Below are 20615 nucleotides of genomic sequence, written 5' to 3'. Positions count from 1 at the left end.
CAAGCCATACCTACTGTCTTCTAAAAGGGTCTGCAGATTGGAGAAGAGACTGCCTAGTGTCAACCAAATAAGATGATCATGGCACGGGAAAACCTCATTAAAACTCAGCAGTATGGCTTTTTAATGAATGTTCTAAATTGCCTATAACAGTATTAGGGTTTCAAAGTTCTTAGGTGAAAACACTGTCTCCAGCATGAGCTCTCTTCTACTACTTGAGAAGGAATGCACCTCACCTTGAGTTGACTCAAGTACCTACAGCTGCTGATAACACATTAAATGAGCCCTTGCCTTGAAGAGTGCAGAAGCCTAGAGACAGTTCACTACCAATAAGCATATGTAGGTGAGCGTATGAGGATTACTTGTGCAGGGCGAATACACTAAAATTAAAATGGTTCTAAATGGAGTCTGACATACATGTGCAAAATGAAAGGGGAAAGGGAGAGCAGAATCATTAACATTACTTATAACCTGTAAAAACCAACAGCTAAATTCCATGATGATAAAATAGACTAATGGACATCAGATCTCCTCCACCTTTGCTGATATTTGCTGGAGTGGCCTGGGCAAGACATCATCTCTAAGTCATTATTCTCATGTTGGTTATGTTCTATAGGTCAAATATCTAATTATACCTAAGATAAATAGACACATTTATCAAATACTGTTTATATTTTTCAAATACATGAATTGAAATACGTGTCTAATGTATAATGCATGCATGCTACTTTAACATTTTATGTCATTTGGGTACTCCTGAGAGTTATTCTCATGTGCACTCCGAGTCATTTTTCCTTACTCAGATTTTCTTTTCCATAGAGCAAATTGGTCAGGAGATGTTGGAAAACCTTAGTCATGACAGAGAAAAGATACAGCGAGCACGTGAAAGAGTAAGTACAAGTGATACAGTTTTTTTCACATATTGAGTAAATGAACACATAAATGAAAGGCATTGGGACATAAACAGTAGCAATTAGGTAGTTATATGTATCTAAGGTGAAAGAGGGTGTAAGGTCTGTGGAAAGGAAAAGAAAGAGAGTGACATGGAGCAAATAGCAGCTGACTCTATGTCCCCATCCCAGAATGCTCCCAGGTGGGTATTTTATTTACTTCTTATAGAGGAGAAGGTCACTGAGGGAGATTTTGGAGTATGTTCATCTTTTAGAGTGAAAACTATAGAATTACCGGTGGTCATCTTCTCTCAATTCATTTTATTTTTATGTTTTTTGGACTTTGCACATTCATAAGTTGGAGATGAATTACCAAATTTTTATGAAACTTTTTCAGCCTGTGCTTTCCTTTTCTATCCGGTTCTAGTATCCAGCTTAAAGCTCCCAAGATTACCTCTCATGTGTCATTCTCCAAATATAAGAATTTTCCATGTTTGTGTAGCTGTCAGAAATGTATTTATTTTTGTATATTCGAACATTTTTATTGTTTGGATTTTCTACCATGAAATAAATTGTCACTTGCCATGCACTTTAGAAATAATCTAATTGCATGAACTTTTGTTTTGTTTTAACATTGCTGTTCTTCTTGTAGCTTCGGGAAACAGACGCTAATTTGGGAAAAAGCTCCAGGATTCTGACGGGGATGTTGCGAAGGTAAGAGCAAGGTAGGGACCCATCTTTCTCTCTGTCTCTTTTTAAAAATATTATGTTTTCATTCAATTGCAACGGGGCATATTACCTGCTTTTAAGCTTCTGCTCTTAGTGCCCTGTGTCAGGACCCGTTTGAAATAATAAAGCACTGATATTAACTCTTGTTTGGACAGGGACACATAGTAACACAGATTAGAGAGAAGGCTTGAGCTAGGGGGGTAACCTGAAGCTATGGAAAAAATTAGGGTTAGACATGAAGTGTTTTTTCATAGCCTGAGGAGGGCCCCATGGCAGGAGCAGGCTGATTTTATTTTCTATTTTGATGGCCTCCTTCTTATGGAGGGAATGCAGACCTACCATTTTCAGGAGCACAGTTGCTGTTAGCTTTGCTCTGTGTTGCCTTGTTTTCATTTCTTTAAGTGACACTGTTTGGGGAAACATTTCTGTTTTATGTATACACTGAAAGATGATTTATAAAACGTCAAGATTATCTGAATAATATGTGCTAACAAACAAATGTTCATGTTTTATATGTGTAACTCAACCTTGATTGATGAAAAATATGCTAAATAGTATGAGAAAATAAATGAATGAATGTAGGTAATGTTCTTATAAGTACATTCAGCGCAAAATTATTTCACATTCAGAATCTACCACATAAGAATATCATCTAGCATGACTGTCAGTTTGGAACTGTGGATAGAAAAGTGAATGAGAAACATTGAGAATGGCCTCTGGAATAGCTTAATTAGAATTTTTAAGAAGGAAATCTTTATAGTTGATACTATAAAGACAACCATCTAAAAATAACTAAAGTCTTCTTTGATCACATATCCATATACAATAGTTTGCTAAAAGTATGTTTGCCGTGTTACAGATTTATTACATAAGAATCAATCAAATGTCTAGTGGTTTGGTCTTCAAGACTGTTAAGATTTTTCTAAGCAGCCTGACCAGTAGCAAGCTTAAAGTTCCTGGGACATTTCCAGCCAAGGCTGGCATAATATGACATTCCTCCTCGTTTTCTTGGACCCTGACTCCCAACTCAGAATCATAAGCCATCAAATTCTCTGATTAAGAGTACTAGGTAAATGGCCTAAGAAAAACTCAGAATTCAGAGAGAAGGGTAGTGGTGATTGAAAGGAATGCTTCAGTGCCTATAGACAATAAAAAAGAAAGGAAGGGGAGGGAAAAACCTCTGTTGCTTTCCTGGGAGGGCTCCTGCGTCGTGAGCTGTAACGAATATTCTGCATATGTCTCCATTTTGTCAAATCTCATTGAAGAGTCCTCCTGCTTTATGTCAATTGAGCTGTCCAGAAATCATTCATCATTTTTAGTGTAAAAAAAATGATGTGGTTATTTAAATAATATCATATTAATGTTAAAGTTCAGCTGTCATTTAATGGTATGGCTTAATCAGATGTAGCATTTAGGAAAAATAGTTTATGCGGGCTCCACGTGGCTTTCAGGTTGGCAGATTCAAATAAGGATTTATGGGTTTCGAAACCAATGTATTTCTGTCCATGTTTCTGCTTGATGTACCTCACCCTTTAGTGCAGGACACTGCAGACAGTTATTTCAACAAATAAAGCATCTCCTCATATTGTGTTTGAATAAATTTGCAAGTCATTTAGAGAGGGTGAAGCACAAACAACTTCGGCAACCTTTGACTGGGCTTTCTGTAGGGAAATCATAATAACGTGGTTGTTTCAGAAGCCTACGGAAGAAAATTACTCTGGTGAAATCTACATGGGGTTCTCTTTGTAGGCAAACTCAGTCAGTCACTGACTTATCTTCTTTTGGGATGTGTCTAGAGTATGAACAGAAATAAAAATTCCCAGATGGACATCACCTTGCTACATCTGAACCAAGGGTACGCTTAAGTCCACCTGTTCATGTGCATGACAATGTTTTTCACTAGGCACAGCTGGGATCTTGGTATCAGCCAGGATATTCAGATATTTTCAACCAATGCCTTGACCTGGCAATGGTCTCTGGGGACCAAATGCAGTGGTGGTTTTGTTTTAGTTTCTAATTACTGCCCCATATGATATACAATGTATTTTGGACTTGGGAAAAGGTACAAACATTTTACCAACCTCTCTGCTTCATTATTTTGGTTATCTCATGGAAAAGCTCTCTGCAGAGAAATAGAGGCAGGGTTTATGTACCAAAGCCTCTTATTGAATGCTCTGATTTTGCTTTCTCTGTTACATTCCTCCCATTCATTCATATGGCTTTCGCTTCCAGCCCTGGTGAGCTTGTATTTCAGAAAGAAAAGCCACATTCTCTTACTATTCTTCTTACCAAAACTGCATAGCTATGTCGTGTGTCAGCAAGCGCTTCTGATTTAGGAAATGCTATGATATTGAATCGTGCTCATCTGCCACCTTCATAAATGTGTAAAAGAAATGAATGTCCTCATTGTGCAGTGCGAGCATTTACCTCATATCACATAAGCTTAATTATTTTCATATGATAAATTCTGTGTGACTGAAAATAGTTAAATATTCTGTAGTATACCAAACCAAGGAATTGCTTTGTTTAACAGAAATATTGCAGGTTATTTTTTAATTCTTTTAAACCTTGATTGTTCTAAAATTTGTAATGTGAACAAAAATGGCTTGGCATGGCTCCTCATTTGAGCCATTTTACGTATGGTCTGTTGTGAAGACAGGTGAAAACACTGTTCCATTGGTACCAAGATCTGTGCATATGTCCACTTGATTATCTGTAAAACTGACCAAAAGGAGTTGGGGAAATCAAAATGAGTAAGCAACAAAATTAAGTTTATAAAATCCAGCAGCCACTAAATAATCATCTACCACTCATGCTTTTTTATCTTTTTTTAAACTTCAAATAAGATAAACATCTATTTCCTTCCTTCTTTCCTTTCTTCTTTTCTTTATTCTGCTTATTCATTTCCTTAGTAAATATTTACTGTCTGTACGCCAGGGCTGGGGATCCTGAAATGAACCCAATTTTATCCTCACTTTCACAGTACTCTAGTGTAGTAAAAGACATATGCATTAAAATGTACCATGGAAATTCACAAAATTAACAGATTCTCAAGGCATCTATTGAAGATTCCACAACTCCAGTTAGTCCTTGCTGGTCATTAAAAGGGACACAAGGAAAACAAATAACTAATAAAAAAAAATACGAGTTAAATGGCTATAAAGCCAACATGTTTGGAAAAAAATAGAGAAATAGAAAATGGCATATGGAATCATTACAAACAAATTTTGAAAAGAACTAAGGTATGCAAAAAAATTGACATATAATATGTAACTTAGTGAGATAGCAACTGATTCAACCAAAAAGAAATTGCTCTTTGTGTAAACACGCCATATTACCAAAAGAAAGAAAACAAAAGAGAAAATTAGTCAATTCAAAGTTATAATAGTAAAAGTCCACATCAGAACACAGCTATGACTGATTTCCTGGAAAGTAATTTTTCTTCTATTCTGACATAAGATGGAGAGTTATCAAGGGACAAACTGTTCATTTCCTAACTCTGTAGACAGAGTTTACATAAAGTGGAATTCAGATAATAATGAAAATGGTCATGAAACAAATGACCATTTATGTTGTAACTGGGTCCAATAAATGGATTTTTTCATTGACTTTCACAAAATTTGATTTTTATAATTGGCTGTCTTAAAGTGTCACAGTATCACTAGGAGACTGAAATGTTTCTCTTCATATGTATGTATTGATGTGTGTGTTTGTGTATTTTTTCTATACCTTTGAGCAGAAAGTCTTATTCGTTCAAACTGTTGGCAATCAGTACAAATGAAAATTAAAATTTTCAAAATTCAGAGTCAGAATAAAAAGAAATCGTGATTCTGTTTCCTTTTACCTCTGAAGAGTTAGTGATTGATCACTAATTGTATATTTGTTTCTAAAAGTACATGAACGATGCCTCAGGAATGTAACAAAGTTACAGTTTAAGAGCTCCACTGACAAAAATTTACAGGATATGTTACTACTTTACCTTGGCTTCTCTGCCGCATTATATATGCTGGCAAAGTGCTTATAAAAAAAAAAAAAAAAAAGGCATAAGCCAGGTGTGGTGGCTCACTCCCGTAATCCCAGAACTTTGGGAGACCTAGGCAGGCAGATCAGTTGATGCCAGGAGTTCAAAACCAGCCTGGCCAACATGGTGAAACCTCACCTCTACTAAAAAATAGAAAAAAAAATTAGCCGGGTGCAGTAGCTAATAATCCCAGCTACTTGGGAGGCTGAGGCATGAGAATCACTTCAGCCTGGGAGACGAAAGGTTGCAGTGAGCCGAGGTCGCACCGCTGCACTCCAGCCTAGGTGACAGAGTGAGACTCCATGTCAAAAAAAAAAAAAAAGGAAAAGAAGAAATGGCATAGATGATTGTTTAACACCTATTCTGTTTGACAGTCTCAAATCAAATAATTTCCTCTCTCCCCCTCCCTACCTATATTTGCCCCCAACTATTTGCACACACGTGCATGTGCGCACACACACACACACAGATTGTCTCCTTCAGAAAGTGAATTTTGTTTATCCTTCCAGTATGAGTATGGTTAACTTCCTTATGCATGGAGCTGCTCAGAGGTCTTTTGTAACTAATCTGTAATATAAACAAAACAGACAGTATTAAATGCAGTTGACCTAGCTAGCACCATTCACACAATATTATTTAATACGCATATTTTTGTTAGAGTTACTTTTGAGTTAGTCTGGAGAATCATTGCCACCTATCATTGCTATCATATTTTACATTTTAAACATAGTCTTTGGTAGAGTGATAGGTAAAACATCTGAAAAGCTTAAATGCACTGTCAGAATGATTCCTAAGAGTAAATAGACCAGGAATGCCAATGCAAGATCTGTAAGCTATAGAAATAAAATTTTTAAAATAAAAACAGGTTTATTCTTACATATGCCATGGCTAGATGTTTAAGCTTCTTTTAAAAACTCATTCTTCTTTCTCCTTCATTTTGCCCAGGAAGCATTCTGTTATATTCTAATTGTTCTTATTACAATGTCTGAAAATTCAGCAGTAGAGAGTTTTCAAGACATGTGAGAAAAATGTCCTTGAAAATGTGCTGTCAATTTTTAGGCACTGAAGAAAGTACCTTCTCTCATAGTATCTTGCATTTATATTTTTACATCTCTGTCTCTATCTCTTTTTCTTTTCTCTGTTTCTCTCATTCCTCTTTCTCAGCACATTTTACTTACTGGTGATAAACTTGGGCCCTGACCTGAAATTAGTGTAGCAAAATCTCAATGTCTAAACTATTCTTCAGCTTTTAATCAAGCGCTTATTCTTTCAGAATAAAGTGATTGAATTTCCAATAGATTCTTTGGACTTAGCAGATTTAAGATTGACCTCTTCAAGGCCAGCATGGGTAACGTTTTTACCAAACCAAAGAATAGCTTTGGATTTGCCTGTATGTTTCTCTTTAATAACATGCTGTGCCTTTAAACATAGAATTTTGCTCTAGTGTCAGACACTTGAATGCAACACCTTATCTGTCAATGATAACTCTACCAGCTGCATTCATTGAGCCTTAAGTGCATATGTGACCCTAAATCATATATTATACATCTTATCTGATTTTATCCTTAACAGTTCTGTGAAGGAGGCATCACTATCCCCATTTTACGGGTGACGCAAACTGTGCTTAGTGAAGTTAAGTAAACTATCCAGATTCACATATTGTAGAAAGAGAATTAGGATGTGAACTTAGTTTGCTCTTTTGACACACTACACAAGGTTCCCAAAGACCAGATTATGAATCAGAACCAGTTTTCACTAGTGGTAAGAAGAGTAAGAACAAACAGTTGAGTTTTTGTTATGCCAACTTATTGTCAGATGCTATTATAGTTCCATTTCTTCTGTGAAATAATTGGTGGCAGTAAATAATTTCCTTAAACTAGGTTCATTGTTACAGTAAACAGAAAAATAAATACTTGGAAATATTAAACATTGGCAATTATATGTCAGTCCTCTCACTGTCCCATGCCCCCCTCTCATTTCACTGACCAGGAAATTAAAAATCCATACTATACTGTACCCTTTAATAACCAAAAACACTGCTACTTATGCACTCTCTGGTGGGTAGGTAGGTAGCAGCCACAGTCCTAGATACTTGTTATACGTTACCTTCTTTCACTTTCATGATAACTCTATAACATGGATACTATTACTCCCGTTTTAAGAAATAAGGGAACCACTGGTAAATATCATCAGGGTCTACATAAGTCGTCTGCCTCCGGAGCCTGGTTTTCCTACTACACCAACTATTTATCCTTCTGTGGAGACTCAGTTTCCTTACGATGGTCAGACAACCCTTCTGGATGTGTAGACAGTTGTTCCTGAAAGCAAGGAACAAACCCTACTGGATCCCATCATTGTGGGTGGGCTGAAGGCGCTCAACTGCAGCTACTGTGTGCCATAGGAGTCCCACGTGAGTGTGTTCTTAAGGAGTCCTTTCGAGTTGTTGTATTGCTAAGCATAGACCGTGTGGCATTAACCAGAAGCGAGAAATAACAGCACCGTGCAGCAGAAGAGTCTATCATCTCCCCTACCTCTGGAATTTGACAAGTGTCATTGTTAGAAAATTTTATTTCTATATCTAACTTTATCATCTGGAGTCTTATCCTTGCTGGAGCAAACAGTCCCAGTCTTGTTTAATTATTTATGTGAAATTTCTATGTATGCGTCCAGAGGCATATGTCCCAGTAGATAAGGGGTAGTAGGCTCTGGAGCTGCACTGGCTCTGCCACTTTTTAGCTAGTAACCTTTGGCAAGAATCTCACCACTCTGTACCTCAGTTTCCTCATCTGCAAAATAGGGATGACAATAGTCTTTACTATGGAAATTTTTATAAATGCGTAGATACGTGTAAAGTGCACACAACAGTGCCTGGCACATGATAAAGTACCAGGAAACATTGAGGTATCGGTTATCATCATTATCAGCATTGGTTTTAAAGAAAATAGGGCCTGAGAGCAAAGACTAAAATCAAAATGTTAATTAATAGTTCTTCTAGGTTGATGAATTTTTAATTGATGTTTTTAAGTTTTCTTTTTCCATCACTAGAGTTTCATAGGAATTTTTTAAAAATTACAAATCAATAATAATAAATCCCATCATCTTTTCCTTATGTCCCTGTTTCTGTCATGGCGCCACTGTTCCCTCTTCCTTCTGGGACTGTCACTCAGCAGCATTTCTTGAACTACTCTAGTGTGTTCTGAGTACTACCTGGAGCAAAGCAGTCCTCCAGTCTCACATGTTTCCCACCTCATTTAGGCTGTTTAGGGAGGGGGGCTCCTAGTTGGTCTCTGTACTTCTTCCCTTCTTTTGCCGTTCTGAATATTACTGACCAGTTTACTTGGAGGGTGCCAGACGAGTGCTGTTTCTTCTGTACTTAGGGATCTCCCATAGTGATATTCAACACAGAATGTCTTCCTTAGTCTCATCGCTAAGGTTTTCCAGTGAACTTTCTAGCCTTGTTTGCTGCTTCTCCCTTTGGGTAGGCGGTATGTCCCTACTAGTGGTAACTACTTACAACCTCCAAGCGAGCTTCACTCTTCACTAATTCTAGACATTTGCTTTGTCTGTTACTTCTACCTGGAATGTTCTCCTTTTGCCACCTATATAAGTCAAAATATTCCAGTTGCATGTGGCAGAAATCCAGATCAAACTGGCCATAAAATACACACACACACACACACACACACACACACACACATATATATCTGAACTCATGTAACTAAGTAGTCCAAGGGTGGAAGTGACTTGAAACAGCGTTTGAATGTAAAAGTTCCAACAATATCGTCACGACTGGCTCTTGCTCTTTCCATCTCACATCTCAGATCACTTATGGATGGGTTCTGGCCTTCGTCAAGGATTCCCCTGGTGGAGACAGCTCTTGCCAGCGCCTCAGTACAGCCATTGAATATAGCGATTTTTTCATTCGAATGCCTCCAGTGAAAGTAATAGCATGGAATCTTACTGATTCGGATTGGTTCTGGTCAGGTAAAAACTCCATTAATCTATGATCTGATGTTGTAGGCATGAGACCCTGTGCAGGGGACGGACAAACAGACTGCGAATGGATGAGGCATAGTCCCCTCAGAAGAATCTGAGAGCTTTTTTCCAAAAGGGTAATGGATACTGGGTGGGCAAAAACAACAGATGTTACCTTTCGAATATTCCAAATGAGCTTTTGTCTATACTCTGGGTCTCAGGTGAATTACCTCACTCTCCCTCAAGCCTTCTTCACTCTCCGAGCCAGAAATGATGCATCTTTGTTCTGCTCTTTCACAGCAGCTTGTACTTCTCACAAGACATGAACATCATCCACTTTGCATGGCATGTATTGTAATTATTATCAACTGTGTCTTAATTTTCTTCTAGATTTTTTTGTATTCTCCACCTTATCCCCAAAAGGATGCTTTACAGCTCCCCCACAGTATTGAGCAAGCAGCAGAAATTAAGAAGGGAAGAAACATGGATGAAAGAGAAATGAAACAAAGTCAGGGAACCATGGTGGTAACTGCTGTGCAGGTTCCTAGACAGGTTTAGAATTTCCCACCTGAAAGCAGAGCAGGACGCACAGTGAGCTGGAGGATCCACAGTGTTTCGTAAAAGCGAAAGCAGCCTTGAAGCAGCCTTAGTCAAGGCCCAGCATAACCCTCTTGCCACATAGATGGGCCCTTGATAACCGGTTGATAATGCGGTTACTGGAGAGTGGTGATAGTACACGCAGCACATTTCTGTCCCCAAAAGAATGAGGAATTGCTATAGGACCAGTTGTCTTCAGGATCCTGAGGTCAACCCTCACTTCTCTATTGTGAGATACTGCTGGTCAGGAACCTCCTCACATTTGGCTCACGGCCACGTTACCCTGATGTAGGCCTCATCAATGAATAGTCCTTGGAAGAATGCCAAAAAATAGTTTCAGAGTTGTTATCTGAGTTCATATGGGTATAATTTAGTGGAAAGTCTGCGGGTTTTTATCTGTTGCACTTTGGCTACATGTAAACGTGTCCGTTCAAAGATAAAATATGTAACTTCCCAATAAGAGAATATTTTCTCCATTATTTTATCACAATGGAAACACATCTTATCTTTTTTCTTGATTGTGAGCCACAATTTGACCTAATTTTTGAATTACTTTCCTTTTGTGATTTTCCTTTTTTCCCCTGGATGCATGCCATTCTTGAATGCTACATAGAATATGAAGAGTGCACTTTACCTTTTCCGTCAGTGCCTTCTTTGAACGCAGCCTTGAGCTGTTAACTTGAAGCAAGGAGCCCTAGGCCTTCCTTATAAGCAAGTAATGGAGCCCTTAGCTCCCCTTGTAAATGGCTATTTATTAACGTATACCATCACCAAACAACATTTTATAATTCCAGGCCCCCACACCATTACACCACTGTCTGCTCCATTGTGAATTAAGGGAGGGCTTTGGCCATCTGTTTCATTAAATGCCAGAGGCAGCGAACAGTATCTGAACTTTATAAATCGAGAGTTAGGGCTTCTCCCTCCACAACTCTCCCCCTTCTTCGGCTGCCACCACCGCTACCACCACCATATTTTTTGGTTTCAACGCTCACATTGTAAATTAGCGTATTCACACATCAATTTTAAAAGGCTGGCTGTGTTATAAGACGGGACAAAGCAAGCTCAGTAACAGCTCATGCACAGTGCAGGTGGTCGAGCTAGCTGCTACCCAGATCAAAAGTCAAACAACTGTGAATCTGCTTTTGAAAGTGCAGTTAGGGAGACAAGGCAAGGCTTATCTGCACAAACAAGGACGAGTTATAGATATACATCACAAACGCAGGAGGACAAAAGGGGGTTTCATCATCTTGCAGGGCAAGAAAACCCTGTAATGCTGACAATTCTGAGGGCATCGCTGGAATATGTGGCTTGTTTTCATTTTTGTTTTTTTTCTATAATATAAAATTAGTTTTTTATTATGCGGCAATTGATAATTATTATTTACGCTTTGGTGCTGTTCCTAAAGTAGCTAAGAATTTTTTTTAAGCCACCTTTAGGGCAGGAAATGGCTCCTTTTCATGGTTGCATTTTATTTTTCAGCAGCATTTAAGGACAGACTCCTATTTATACCACACAAGCAGTTTTGTCTGTTGTAAACAAAGTAAGTGGCTGGGGATTGTGCTTTCCCAGAAATGTTTTCCAGGGAAGCCATAATAAGAAACAACTGTGTATATCTTGAGAATTTGTCATCTAGGTATTAAGAAAGAATTCTTTTCTTTTATGGGGAAAAAAAAAGGCACTGTGAAGAAATACATTCAATACTCAAAAGTACAGTTAAAATATTTCTTAATTTGTGATGTTTGACCACCTTGCTAGTATTAGTTGAGGTTTTCATTTTTTATTTAAAATTATCTCAAACATTTTTGACAATGTGGAAGCTGATGTGATAGGAGGCGTAACGATATTTTTTTAACCTCAGTGTTCTTTTTAAAAGGCTAATGACTTCTTTTGCAAAGTTATGTGAAGAACTTTGAAACCAAGGTATGACTATCAATGGAGAAAATGCCAGAATGGTAAATTTGACCATGCTTTTAAAAAGAGAATTGAAGCAGCTTGGAATTACGAGAAAAAAACAGCGCTATAGTTTCCTGTACAATTATAGTTTACCTAGGAAAAAACTATTCCACTGTCCACCTACCTTCCTATGGCTTAATGATTTTGTGATGAGGGGAAAAAAAAAAAAACAACACCTGTCAACCATTTAATTCCCAAATCAGTTAAGGATGTCTGAATCAGGTCCCCTGGTGCTTTCCTGAAACCACACTCCCTGTCTCAAGCCATAGGGCAGTGGTTCCTATCCTGGAGTGGGCTTCATGGAGTCTTGAATATCTGAAGTTTTCTAAAAATGTGGGTGCGTATGTGTGTATATGCATCTTTTTGAGAATTTTCCATTAAATTTCCATAAAATTTTCAAGAGTCTACAGCCAACTCCAAAAAAAAAGTTGAGAAAATGAGATATTGTTAAAGAACTGTGTCCAATTTCCTAGCTAAATACCACTTAATTACTTTGATACTCTGGCTTACTTAAAATGCATTGACCTACAAGAAACACTTATTTTGAATTTTTCCACGAAGTTCAACAAGACATCTGAAAACACAGGGATACCATCCTTGGGATATCAGATCATTTGTTAAAAGTACGTCCTTAAAGACAATCAGAGCAGTTAAATTAATTTATATGGGGCCTTATGGTTTATAAGACACAGTCACATATATTATTTTATTTAAGTTATTCTTCATAAGAACTCTGAATTCATATTATCATTATTATCCTGTGGTACAGATAATTGAGACCTACAGAAGTTGAGTCTTGCCCAAGTTCACCCCACAAAGATAGAGCAAAACTTGGACCAGTACCCTGGTTTTAGCTACAGAAATCATGTTCTAGCAGCATTCTGGCAGTAGCACCATCAGCCTTTTCTTCAAAACCAAATGTTTAATGTCTACTGGGTAAAAGGGCATATGGAGATTCCCTTAAGAATCCAATATTAGTCATTGGAGATTCAACAAATTCAAAACTCTACTCCTAGGTAGCTTAGTATCTAATTGGGAGCTTTTGTTGAGAGACATTTTAAGAAACAACAATGCATAGTAACTTGTGCTACATAGTAAGTGAGAGATCATTGCTCTAGGCGATGACAGGAAGAAGAAATTCCTGGGGACTGGATGTGCAGATAAGACTTCATAGAGGAGATGATCAGTAAGAACCAGACCTGACAGTCACTGCCCCATTCTTAACCCACATGTAGCATTAGGCCTCTTTCCTTCTCATGGCAGCTTCAAGGTAATAGCTCCTAGCAGCAGAATTTGAACCCTTGCAGGGAAACAGTGGTGATGGTGTTGGGGTGTTAAGAAGATGTTTGACCACAGCTGTGTTGAGGATACATAGGAAATTAACAAAACAACTTGTAACCTCATCTGCTTGTAAAGTTAATATAATGTGAAAGCTTCAATCTTACTTTAAACTGTTGAATTTTTCTTTTGTTTCTCTTTTCTCTTTCTTTCTTTCTTTCTTTCTTTCTTTCTTTCTTTCTTTCTTTCTTTCTTTTTTTTAAGGGACAGGGTCTCACCGTCACTGAGCCTAGGGTACAGTGGCCCAGCAACAGCTCACTGCAACCTCAACTTTCTGGGCTCAAGTGATCCTTCCACCTCCACCTCAGCCTCCCGAGTAGCCACGACTACAGGTCCACCTCACACACCCAGCTAATTTTTAACTTTTTTGTAGAGACAGGATCTCCTTATGTTGTCCAGGCTGATCTCAAACTCCTGGCCTCAAGCAATCCTCCAGCCTCAGTCCCCCCAAAGTGCTGAGATTCCAAGCATGAACCACTGTGCCCAGCCAGGAGCCTTTAGCTTTTAGAACAGCAGTGAGCAAATCATAGACAGCAGACCAAATCCAGCCTGCCACCTGTTTTTGTATGGCTCTCAGGCCAGTAATGGTTTACATGTTTAAATGATTGGGAAAAATCAAAAGAAGAATATTTTTGACATGTGAAAATTACATAAATTCAAATTTTTTAATTATGATGAACTCTAAAATTTTCTTAAGTAAGGCTTGAAATCACCTAATAAGATCTAATTGTAAACAATTATGAAAAATCTTTTCACTGGTTGTGCCCCAGTTTTAGAAAAATACTGCAAGTTTTCACACACTTGACTAAAATTACATATTTATAAAACTTTACATATTTATAAAATTACATATTTATTAAGAAGTTCATTTTAAAGACAGGTCTTTGAAATAATACTGCATGTTGACTATACATATTCTACATATGATTCATGAATAGATGCAAAGAATGTTGGCAAAGTACATAAATTATTTTATTGTGGCATATTATTTATTTGATAAGCGTATCACTTAAAAATACTGAATTTTTTCATGTGTCCCAATTAAATCTTTATCATCGAATGGGCTTATAGAAATTTAGTTATTAGAAAACTTGCCCAGCCAATAAAGAAAAGCATTCATTTTCTATTCTGTATACATGATCTGAAGCCATAGCCTTTTAGGTCTTTTAATCTGTTTGTTCAAGGCCAAGCTATTTATATGGATAATTTTTAAAGCATCTGTATAAAGAAAAAAAGAACATTTTATTTATTCACTGGGGTTTTTATGTGCCTTGAAATTGCATAGATAAAGTATTTTCGAGCTCATGGATCTGGAAGAGATAAAAGGTCTCTTATTTTATAAGGCTTTATGTAAGCTTTTCAAATGTACAGTTTTCTCATGGCTAGAATTTTTTAAACAAAACATTATTTCACTATTATAGCTAGAGTGTGATGTGGGCACCTCTTTTTCTTCCCTGAATTATATGTTAAATTATGTGTTTAAGGTTGTTTTTATGGTATTTTACCTTCTGAATTTTAACAGTTTTCTTGTTGGAGAAATTAATTTACCAATCTTCAGTTTTAGTAGTGGGCAACTATTTAATAAAACCAGAATACTAAGTGTTAAATATGAATAGAAAACTCAAAAGTCAGATTTAAGAAACAGAAAATGAAACGTACCACTTGGTTTTGCAACACACTGGTATGAAGATGAAAAATTATTTACCTCCCCCTACTTAAGAGTTTTTGCTAAGCCTGGTAGACTGAGAGAGAAGGGGCATTTTTATACTCTGGGGCAACTGGATCCAGACTAGATTCTGGATGAACATTAGCTGTTGTTAGTTGTGCCATGTCAGGGCCAAGAAACAGCTTTCCCTGGCTGGAGCATTCCCAAGTCATCATGGCCATCAGACAGGTGGGGAATAAATATTGTAGAATGGTGGGGCATTTGGAGAGCTCGCTCCTGATCCCAGGGACTCAATTTGGACCGGCTTCAATTGGAGCAAACAGGTGTTCCTGGGAGGAACTGTCCTCAGATGGCTGGAGGGGGTGCCATTCTTTCACATACATAAAAAGTTCCTCTTCTCTCTGCCCGCAGGAAAATTAGAATTAACTACAGCTTTTTCTTTTGAAATGGAAAAAGAGAAATAAAAATATGGCACCAGGTTTTGGCTGTGGCTGGATTTCCACAGAGCACGCAATCTATGATAAGTGATGAGAATTCTTGAAGCAAAGCATGCCTGTAATGTCAACATTGGAGATGCTATAAAAAGTAGATGAATGCAAAGAATCTTTTTACCAAAAGATATACCTATAAAATCAAATAGTCTTTCCTTCTGTTATTCATTTGTTCATTCACCAGGTATTTGTGGAGCACTTGCGATTCCCCAAACACTGGGCTAAGTGCTAGGGACGAGAGTGTAACATGTAACAAGGTCCTGCCCTCAAAGTGCTTGGCCTGAGTTGTAATAATGGTAATTGGTTGGAACATGAAAGTGAATCTGAGTGGTCTTTGGGAGACCATAGGCGGAAAGTGGTTGCTGGCCTCAGAAAGATTTGTTTTTCTGCAATATTACCATATGAAAGGTATGACTAACTTGTTTTATTTGGGAATATTCTTTTTAAATCATATTTTTCCTATAAAACAGAAAATAGTAATATTAAAGAAATTTTTAAGTAAAAAAATTGTTTTTAATCCCTTTACCTTGAAACAAGCTATTCCTTTGACCCAAGTATTCCCTTCCAACCTTTTAGTCATGTTTCAAGTTCAATATTATATTGCTTTACTCACTTAATATTATAATCTTAAAGTTTCCACAGTCTTTGTGATTTGTATTTTTGCCAAATTTTAAAAATTTATCATAATAACAAAGGATTTTAAAAACCTCTTATTTGGGGCCAGACGCGGTGGCTCACACCTTAATCCCAGCACTTTGGGAGGCCGAGGTGGGCAGATCACCTGAGGTCAGGAGTTCGAGACCAACCTGGCCAATGTGGTGAAACTCCATCTCTACTAAAAGTGCAAAAAGCCGGGCGTGGTGGTGGGTACCTGTAATCGCAGCTACTCAGGAGGCTGAGGCAGGAGAACCGCTTGAATCCGGGAGGCAGAGGTTGCGGTGAGCTGAGATCACGCCACTGCACTCCAGCCTGACAACAAGAGCAAGACTCCATGTCAAAAAAACAAAAACAAAAACAAAAAAACCCTCATATTTTGTAAGGGTAAAAAATGTTATCCAGAAACAGGGAGAAAATTATTCATAATTATACTGGCTAAAGGTCACAACTATTAATTGGCATATTTATTCCAGTTTTATTCCAGTATTCTAGTACATACGTTTTTTATGTACAACATATAAAACTTTATATCCTATTATTTGCATTAAGAGTAAACTGAAAGTGTTTTCCCATGCCATTAAAAACTCTTTGTAATCATTATTTATGTGGTTGTGTGGTATTTCCTCCTAGAAATATTTCCTTTCTGTTAAACATACAGGTTTTTTCTAGCTTATAGCTATACAGTGAAGCTATGTATCTTCATTCATAAACTATATTATTTGCTTAGTGTGGCATCCTTGAAGATAATAAATGCTCATCTCTCTTTTTGTTTTTTTTTTTTTTTTTTTTTTTTGTCTCATTTTGTTGCCCAGTCTGGAGTGCAGTGGCATGATCTTGGCTCACTCCAACTTCCGCCTCCCCAGTTTGAGAGATTCTCCGGCCTCGGCCTCCTAAGCAGCTAGGATTACAGGCACATGCCATCACGCCCAGCTAACTTTTTTGTATTTTTAGTAGAGATGGGGGTTTCACCATGTTGGTCAGGCTGGTCTCGAACTCCTGACCTGATGATCTGCCCACGTCGGCCTCCCAAAGTGCTGGGATTACAGGCATGAGCCACCGCACCCCGCCTGCTTATCTCTTTTATGACTTCCTCATTCTTAAGTTCTTAACTCTCTAATCTTGAAGTCAGCTGGGCTATATCTTCAAATAACTTTTCAAGGTACATGATTTGGATCTGTTCTTTTTCCTATATAGGAACTGCACCAATTGCATATATGTGACATACACATATGTATGTATCTGTGTACATTGGGCTGGCTGTAGTATTTTTAGATCCTACCCGTCTTAGGAATCTATAGATGTGGAACCATTGTCTTCTGGCATTTCGTGTTTCAGAGTAGCAGAAAAATAGACCAATTTATGGTACTCTGGAGTGACATGTTGTGGGTTTTGTTTGTTTAGTTTTGATTTTATAAATCTTTGGGATTGAACAGAGTCTGGATATTTCTATATATGAGGTCTTTCACTCATTTTGCATGGATCACAGAACTTTAAATCTGCACATTCAAGTCCTCCCTCTACCGACCAGGAGAGGTTTTTTAAAATCATGTCTTGGATTATTGCTTCCATTTCAGATCTTCTGGCGTCAGGATCATCCACAATTCTAACACTAGACCTCTATCTCCAGTGTTTGTCATGTTTTAAAAATAATGTTGTTCTCTTCTTTTTCTTCTCATTTATCTCCAACACCATTGGAGCATTGTTTCTAGTCTGTGCTACTGGTTATGTGAGTATTAATGCCGCTGTTGCATTACTGGTTTCCCTGAAATCTTTTCTTTATCTATCCTATTGCCTCATCTCTTATCTCCTTGAAGTCTTGCTGGTTCTTACCTTACAGTTTTCTGCCCTGGCTTGATAAAGCTTTACCTTTTTACTGTTTTTATTAAGGACACCAAACTATTTTCAAAAACGTTTTTTGGTTTCTTTAGTTCATAAGTTTCAGAATTGCATTATTTCTCAGAATCTTTAGGATGTTGTTTTCTGCGCCCTCCCCCCCCCACCCCACACACCCTTGTTCTGTAGTATAGATTTTTTCTATCATCCTTATGTTGTTTTGAGTTTTTTGTTTGGTTACTTTTCAAAACAACATCTTGAATCTGCAAATGGAGAGCTGCTTGATATGCTCGCCTGTGTCCCAATTCCCTTTGTTGGAAAGAAATGGGACTTCTTCCTTCTCCCACTCCATGAGTCTGTTGGGAAAAATGTCCACCCCTTATGTGTACAACTGTCATCTCCTTCCCAAGCTTACCCTCCCACCACCACAAAAAAACACACTATTTATGAAGACCACAGTTCCCAGAATTCACTGCATGATGCCATACCTTCTCTATAGCTACCTAATATTGAGTTATTGTTTTCTTGGGAACTCTGATTTCCTTACTGCATATAGAACAGAAACAAGATGGGGAATGTAGAGAAAAAGAAAAGAAGACAGCAGTCCAAATACCTCCTGAGTTACAACACTTAAAAGACAGATTGCATCTTGATTTCTGGTTGTTACAGACCATGCACTTTCTATCTAGTGGAAGACTGTAGCAGGTGAACCACTTCTTTCATTTTTCAACACTGTTCATTTTTTATAGCAGTAGAAAATCCTTCTAGGCTCTGGCAGTTTGTGATGTAAGTTTTGGTGGTGTAAATTTTCATCATCTTCTATTTTCTTCATCCAAATGTAATGGACACTTTGATAGAGGCAGCATTAGGATCCATGGAGGAGGCACCATTGTAAACTGGAACCTGGGTGATTTTTTTAAATTGCCCTAGATAAGGGGGCCATAAGAACTATTTCTATAGCTCTACCCTTGGGCCTGTCTGCCTGGGTGGTCCTGTTTTAACTGTTGGTATTTAATTATTGATGATTTACTGACATAAGGCATGGAAGCCTTAGGGAAAATGAATTCCAACGTGCTACTTTCTTTAGATGAATCCTCTTTGAGGCTTAAGTGTCCCTCTAAGTAATATAGTGAGGCAGGATTTAAGGGGCCATTCCAAATACTGCCTCGCAAAGTCAGCCACAGCGTGAGTGCCTACTATATGCTCTGGACAGAAGGAACCTTATTAAAGGGCCAAGTTCTTTCATAGTTTTCATGTAACCCATTGATGTGTTTCTTTTCACACCTTATTTCCTCTTGAACATCACTGGTTTCATGGTGGTTTTCTAAGACTTCTGAAAGGTACTACAAACTATGTATGTAGACAGAATAGAACCCCACCAAAAGGTGTACTTTTTCTTTAGTGGCACTGTGCCATCAAAACTGCCATCCCGAGCTGGTGCCCAAAATGCCTCCCTTTAGAGCTTGCTGCCTTGATCATGCAGCTGTGCTGTCTCCTCAGATGCTCTGTGGGCACCGCTGTAACCTGTTCCTCAGCTCTGCTGAGTGTGGCATAATCAGATTCCTTGCTGAGAATCGGTGGGTGGAGGAGTAGAGGGGAGCCAGGGCTAGATCCTAGAGGACTTTAGGAAGCTACAGATCAGATCAGAGAGACTGAATAGGAAAGGATCAAATCAAACTTTACCACATCAACGAAACGGGCCTATGCATACTACAACCTTTTTTTTTTTTTTTGAGACGGAGTCTCGCTCTGTCACCCAGGCTGGAGTGCCTCCCAGGTTCACGCAATTCTTCTGCCTCAGTCTCCCGAGTTGCTGGGACTACAGGCTCCCGCCACCATGCCCGGCTAATTTTTTGTATTTTTAGTAGAGATGAGATTTCACCGTGTTAGCCAGGATGGTCTCGATCTCCTGACCTTGTGATCCGCCTCGGCCTCCCACAGTGCTGGGATTACAAGTGTGAGCTGCTGCGCCAGGCAACTTTTTTTTTGTTGTTGTTAAGCAACAATTTTGCTTTAATAAGACTTGAAAATGTTTACCTAGTTTTGCTTTGGGGAAAAATGTATTAATGATATGTCTTGTCAAGATATTGTAACATTTTCAGAATGAAACCCATCTCTGGGCACTGGGGTTCTTATTTTGTGCACACCTGCCTCGTTGATCAAGTTCTCTGGCTTTTATTATTTCTACTTGCAAATAGAGATGCCAACCTCAGAAGAAGAAGGGGTTGATTTCATCAGCATGACTAAAGCTGACAGAGTACTTGAGAGGACCTGGCAAGGTACTGCAGGACACCTTGGCCTTGCAGATCTGTGAGGAGAAGGAAATGGGCACAGCCCTACAGACATGAACCAATGGACATGATATGGAACCATCCTGGCCAGTGACCAAGTCTTTTTTTTTTAAAGACTGGGTCTTGCTCTGTCACCCAGACTGGAGTGCAGTGGCACCATCTCAGCTCACTGCA

At 38.2% G+C, this 20615-nt stretch overlaps 1 protein-coding gene across 3 annotated transcripts in view; it reads left to right on the top strand.

The window, feature by feature from the left end:
- Positions 1–20615, top strand: part of VTI1A (vesicle transport through interaction with t-SNAREs 1A) — a 379151-nt gene that overhangs the window by 222195 nt on the left and 136341 nt on the right. For 2 of the 3 annotated variants that reach the window (XM_011967525.1, XM_011967522.1), the window contains 2 exons: positions 817–887; positions 1540–1601. In XM_011967525.1, the coding sequence (XP_011822915.1) occupies positions 817–887; positions 1540–1601 (133 nt within the window). Of the gene's footprint in view, positions 1–816; positions 888–1539; positions 1602–4553; positions 4788–20615 lie in introns of those variants that run through there. The other variant, XM_011967524.1, reaches the window with a different exon arrangement.

This window comes from Mandrillus leucophaeus, unplaced genomic scaffold, assembly GCF_000951045.1.
Source record: "Mandrillus leucophaeus isolate KB7577 unplaced genomic scaffold, Mleu.le_1.0 Scaffold80, whole genome shotgun sequence".
NCBI lineage: Eukaryota > Metazoa > Chordata > Mammalia > Primates > Cercopithecidae > Mandrillus > Mandrillus leucophaeus.
The sequence above is the reverse complement of the archived record's forward strand: the minus strand, read 5'-3'. Positions and strand labels throughout refer to the sequence as shown.